This window comes from Rhagoletis pomonella, unplaced genomic scaffold (assembly GCF_013731165.1).
Source record: "Rhagoletis pomonella isolate Grant_MI unplaced genomic scaffold, Rhpom_1.0 Rhpom_scaffold_00006, whole genome shotgun sequence".
Classification (NCBI taxonomy): domain Eukaryota; kingdom Metazoa; phylum Arthropoda; class Insecta; order Diptera; family Tephritidae; genus Rhagoletis; species Rhagoletis pomonella.
This window is the reverse complement of record NW_023458560.1, coordinates 67,563,477-67,568,771: the sequence shown is the minus strand read 5'-3', so window position 1 is coordinate 67,568,771 and position 5,295 is coordinate 67,563,477. Positions and strand designations below refer to the sequence as shown.

Below are 5,295 nucleotides of genomic sequence, written 5' to 3'. Positions count from 1 at the left end.
GAGAGGCCGAACTGTCACGTACGCAAAGCAGAACGAGAGAAAGAACGAGGAGTCGTGTTGGAGTAGCCGAACTGTGCGGTCGACTAGCAGCAAATGAAATCAATTGAAGTCTTTTTACTTTTCCATTATATTTCAAATTGAACTTGAATAAATACTATTTGTGTTAATATTAAAATTAGACCACTCGGTTTATTCTTCTGACATATAAGATACCACATATGCCAGCAGCATTATTTTGAATTTTGCTGCTAGTATTTTGAACGCCACTATATTCGACCGGTTTGTCAAAAGGACGCACAAGAATATCACTGCAAGGGGGAACCGCCTTAATTGTTGTCAGCTTGCAGGTCATAGCCGCATTTCAAAATAACATAAAACCTATGTACAATTTCGATTAAAATTTGTAAGTAGGATAATTTGTTATTGCAATGGTTATAGAATTTCAATGAAAAATGAAATTTACCACACTTCGGGTGCGCAAAAGTAAAGGCAACAGAGTGTACTCTAAAAAATTGAGTAATTTGTTAACCTCTACCAGCAAATTGTATAAGTTGCGAGCTTTTAGCTCTAACTCAAGAGAAATTATGATAGTCGAAACAAGGCAGAGAATCTCCTTTTGGATTTTGGAAAACACAAAATATGAGTATGCTTTGCTCTGCCAACATTAATCGCTGGTAGAGTTACGCTGCGCTCATATCGAATATCGTAATTTAAACATAATATAGCACTAAAGTTAAACATAATTAGTACATTAGAACAGTAAAAATATGTTTTAGTACTTAAATGTACATACATGTGGTTGTATATCGTATGCTAACTAATGAAGTTGTGCAGTTGTAATTAAATTATGTTTCTATAAGTAGCGTTTAGCCAGTTTGACTGGACGTAAGCACGCATGCGTTCAATGTTGCAGAGCTCTCTTATAATTGTCGCCTACTACAGTCCTAAGCCACCCATTTTCTCTTTTTTGATTCGAACTCTTTGCTTTCAGTACAAAGCAATTTAGCGCGCACTATTCGCCCAGTCAATCTCGCATGGATTTTCATCATATATGTAACATAATTTATGTACCATACTTAAACTAAATATTACCAGCTATTTGAAATTTTTAAAGTTCTTTAAGTTCCAATCTTCATATAACATTCCGTAATAATGTAAGAAAAAAAATATAGCTTTCTGCTCATCTCTTTACATTTTAAATATTTCATTTGAAAGTGTTACATTAAAATTATAACCACGCTTGATTACCGCGAAATTTACCACGAAAACCGCCTCGCATTCCACCACCTCTGCCGCCGCCACGATTGTAGTAGGGGCTGCCTCCATGACCGCCGCCACGTGGGGGACGTGGAAATCGTTCGTTACGAAAATGATTTTGTTGCGGTGAATTGCCCCACCCAGGACCGCCACCTCCACCACGACCGCCACGATAGTTAGCATTCGTAGGGAAATTACCAAAGGGCAAGGGGAAGGGTGGGCGCGGAGGCGGCGGCACATTACCGCCACCACGGCCATGGCCGCCATTATGCCAAGGCGCTTGATCCCACATTTCTTGCTGTTGCTGGTGCTCTTGCATTTCCATATTGATGCCTATATTTTGCGGCTCATAAGTTGGCATGTTGATTTGATCAAACTGGTTGCTGTCCCAGACCGGTTGTGGCACATATTCTGGCGGTGTTTCCAACAATGCTGGCCTCACACTAACGGCACTAAGCTGCTCTTCTTCATTTAGATCCTTGGATGTATCGAGTAGTGATGCATCACCACTGCCTATCGATTGCTGTGAACTATCCAGCTGGTCGCTTGTTTGCTCATTCACCTCTAAAGGAGGCGGTCAGTTAGGAAAGCGGCATTGAGAAAAGGCAAACAAAAAATTATGAATGTAATAAAAAATATTGAAACTATGCAGTTTTTATAAAACCTCTCAAAATTTCATCAAGATCCTCATCGGACATGTCCATATCGATAACCATATCGGAGGGATCATAGCGCGCACTACCAGAATCTTCTTTGTCCGATGACGAGCCTAAAATATATGGAGCAGATGAGGAGTTTGAGGATCATTAAATGATTTACTTCTCGTTAAAGAATTCATATTTATACGTACTGGCATTGTTTTTTTGCGGAGAATTCGTCTTCTTCTGAAAGCTAGGAGGCGGCGGCGCCATCAACTGCAAATTAAAGTTAATTATTTCGACTTAAATGTGCGGATGGAACTTATAAGAGAAGAGGTCTTTATTGGCAATATATAAAAAGAATAAATATGTGTAGTCTGGAACTTACGCCAGGTGGTTCCGCATCTGATGAATCTAAAGCAGGTACCGGCATTGGCAGCGCACGGTAATCCACATCGCCAGTTGTATTGTCAAGAAAACTCTAAAATGCAGTAAAGAAAGCAAATAGTAAAAAAGCATTTGCTTGATTTATATACGAAGTGAAACTTCTCTCGATAAATTTTTTGCTCATTTCTAACGTTCTGATTTAAAAGAATACGCTAAAGAAAAAAGCATGACTTACCGCATCCTGTGAGAGCCATGACTTTTTGCCACCATCACTTCCACCCGGCGAACCGGTCAACGAAATCAAATTTCTATGATCGATATCCAATTGACGTGTTTTATCTGTAAACAAACAAAAATTACTATTAAAAGAGGAGCAGCTGTCATAAGAGTTGTGGCTACACCACCACCCCGAAACCGGATTGATATCGGGATTAGCATTTTCATATTAAACAAGTTTTACGCTGTTACAACAATTATATAAAATTATATAACAACAACCTTGCAATTTGAAGGAAAAATAATAACCCAATGCAACCAACCACCAACCTTTACTCAGCCCCAATTTAACACCTAAATCCACAGCGGGCAGATCGAATGCTGGCAAATGCAATGTACGATGATCAACATCTTGTTGTGATATCAAAACATTGCTTGTATGATGCTCGTTATATTCTATAGTCGCGGCAATGCTGCTACTAGCCTCACGCTCAAAGTGTGGCGGTGAAACGGGTGTATCTATGCTTTCAGGCGTGTAAGATGAGTTAGATAAATTGGAATTATCCATTGATGTCCACGACATATTCATATTCCATGTAGAATTAAAATCATCATTGCCATTATTAGGTCCACGCGGCGCTCCACCCATGCCACTTCGTCCACTAATGTTATCCGATGGATTAATATTTGGCATTGGCGGAGGTGGCATTATGGGTTGCGGCCCGGCACTCGGATTGGCGACACCAACACCGCCACCATTGTAACCGCTGTCGGGTGTATAACTGGGATTATACTCATGATTTAAGCCATTGTTTCCACCAAATAGTGTTGATGTAGGTGGTGGTAATAAACCGCCATATTGCTGCGCTGAGCGTGCAAGTGAGGAGTAACCCGATTCTACAGGCGGCACTGGCAGGGGATTCAGACCAGGTATGGAAATGTTGCTGCCACTTGAATATGGGGTTAATGGCTCAGGTTTGTAATACTCCGTGCCGGAGCTGTAGCTTTCATCGTCCGAACGTGAACCTATTACTTCGATCGGCTGACCTATGTAAATTTAAAGAAACTTTTATATGAAATAACTTTGTGAGTTTACGTTTTCACTTACTTGATTTATTGAAAGTGTTATCATCACGCTTAAAATCATTTATGTCAAATGGTAATTTACCATCCAAATAACTTGAGTACCCATTTATTGAATTTTTAAATATATTCTGTAAGGATATGTTTAAAAAATAAATATACAAAAAGCGATACCAAAACGATTAACTTACCATTGAGATCGGTGATTGGTCATCAGGAAGAGGCAGATCTGCATCTGGTTCCGGAGACGGCGCATTTATGTCGGGTGATGGTATGGGACTAGGCAAGTTTGGTGTGATTTCATCCAATTTCTTCTTGACAAGCTTTATGCGACTGCCGAAATTTTTGTAGGCCTAAAATGAAATCAATGAAAGGAGAATATGACAAGCCTGGCCAACAGAGGGAGAAAGATTGATAGATATTTTGCGATTAGTCCAGTGTCGGTTGGCTATTTACGATATTTGTAGTCCTCACTCTAAGATGCATTTTAAAAATAATTCCACTTACACTAACTACCACCTTTACTTCGCCTCGTTGATTTGCATAGAATTTAATGGCTGCGTCAATGTTACTTAAGACAGCTTTGCGTGTACGAATTTCTGCTTGCAAATGCTTACTATATGCCTCAGCGTATGTGGTATAACGTTCGATTTCCTTTTCAATGTCATCTGAATGGCTTTTATCCTTTATTTGTTGCTTTATGACCTCGATATCACAATTAGGCGCTTTAGGCAGTTTTTTAAAACTGTTATCAGTCGCCAAAGACAGCTCGACACATTCACGTATGTTAGCAATGAATGGACCATTCTAGTAAGTAAAATTGAGCAAAATATAGAAATTTTATACATTTTTTTTTTGCTACTGCAACACGAACCGTATAGTCATCTGCTGAATCAGATACAACTGCTTGTGATTTCTTTGGTGGATTTATATTAAGCAAGCCAGATAAATCGCTTATATATTCCTCACTGTAAATGTCACGCTGTTCCCAAATGCCGAAAATACGCAAAATCTTGCCTTTTACCTTTTCATCTCTGGAATGAAAGTGATGAATTAAGTTAAAAATTCATTACGGTAGAAATTAAAAAATGTGCGTGCATAAACTTACCTCACCATAGTTGTCGCTCGTTGTAGCGCTGTGGCCCAACTTTCCACAAATTCATAGCGTTTCCTTTTGCTATTTTGTATGACATCGTTAGCCAAATAGAATAGCGTGAGTCTGTGTTCCACGCGTACTTTATTCATAAAAGATATAAATACATATTTTAGGATTGTAATAAATAATAAAATTCCTAAATGCATAATTAAAATAAAATTTGTTGAGTAGTTCCATGTCATCCTAGGAAATAATGAGTTTAAGACACGCAAACTGCGCCACTAGCTCAAAAATGAATTAGGGTTTCGCGTCCTACGCTGTCACTATAGGTACTGTCAATTGCATTTAGATTGCTATTGACGTACATGATACCCATCTCTGTTTTGGAACAATCAGGCTATTGGTGTAGCTATTTTATTAAAATACTAGCAATTACCCGGCGTGCTTCGCTGCGCCTTAAATGTATTTTTGTGTTGTATAGTAGGGAGATTTCAAATTATATAAATATACGTTATTTGAATATTGAATTAATACACGTTTGAGGAAAGGGTGCGATAGTAGACTCCAGTTATAAGATTATAAATTAAATTTCCAAGAGAAAGTCGGTTCTTTACATAT

At 38.6% G+C, this 5,295-nt stretch overlaps 1 protein-coding gene across 5 annotated transcripts in view; it reads right to left on the bottom strand.

Annotated features, from left to right (window-relative positions):
• Window positions 1-109: 109 nt before the first annotated feature.
• The window catches only part of LOC118741169, an 8,407-nt gene continuing 3,221 nt past the window's right edge, over window positions 110-5,295 (bottom strand). For all 5 annotated transcript variants that reach the window (XM_036473041.1, XM_036473042.1, XM_036473045.1 and 2 more), the window contains 11 exons: window positions 4,690-4,816; window positions 4,456-4,615; window positions 4,089-4,388; window positions 3,773-3,934; window positions 3,607-3,712; window positions 2,829-3,545; window positions 2,518-2,621; window positions 2,284-2,376; window positions 2,108-2,171; window positions 1,922-2,026; window positions 110-1,821 (listed from right to left, as the gene is read on the bottom strand). In XM_036473041.1, coding sequence (XP_036328934.1) covers window positions 1,229-1,821; window positions 1,922-2,026; window positions 2,108-2,171; window positions 2,284-2,376; window positions 2,518-2,621; window positions 2,829-3,545; window positions 3,607-3,712; window positions 3,773-3,934; window positions 4,089-4,388; window positions 4,456-4,615; window positions 4,690-4,816 — 2,531 coding nt within the window. In that variant the 3' untranslated portion in view covers window positions 110-1,228. The remainder of the gene's footprint in view (window positions 1,822-1,921; window positions 2,027-2,107; window positions 2,172-2,283; window positions 2,377-2,517; window positions 2,622-2,828; window positions 3,546-3,606; window positions 3,713-3,772; window positions 3,935-4,088; window positions 4,389-4,455; window positions 4,616-4,689; window positions 4,817-5,295) is intronic.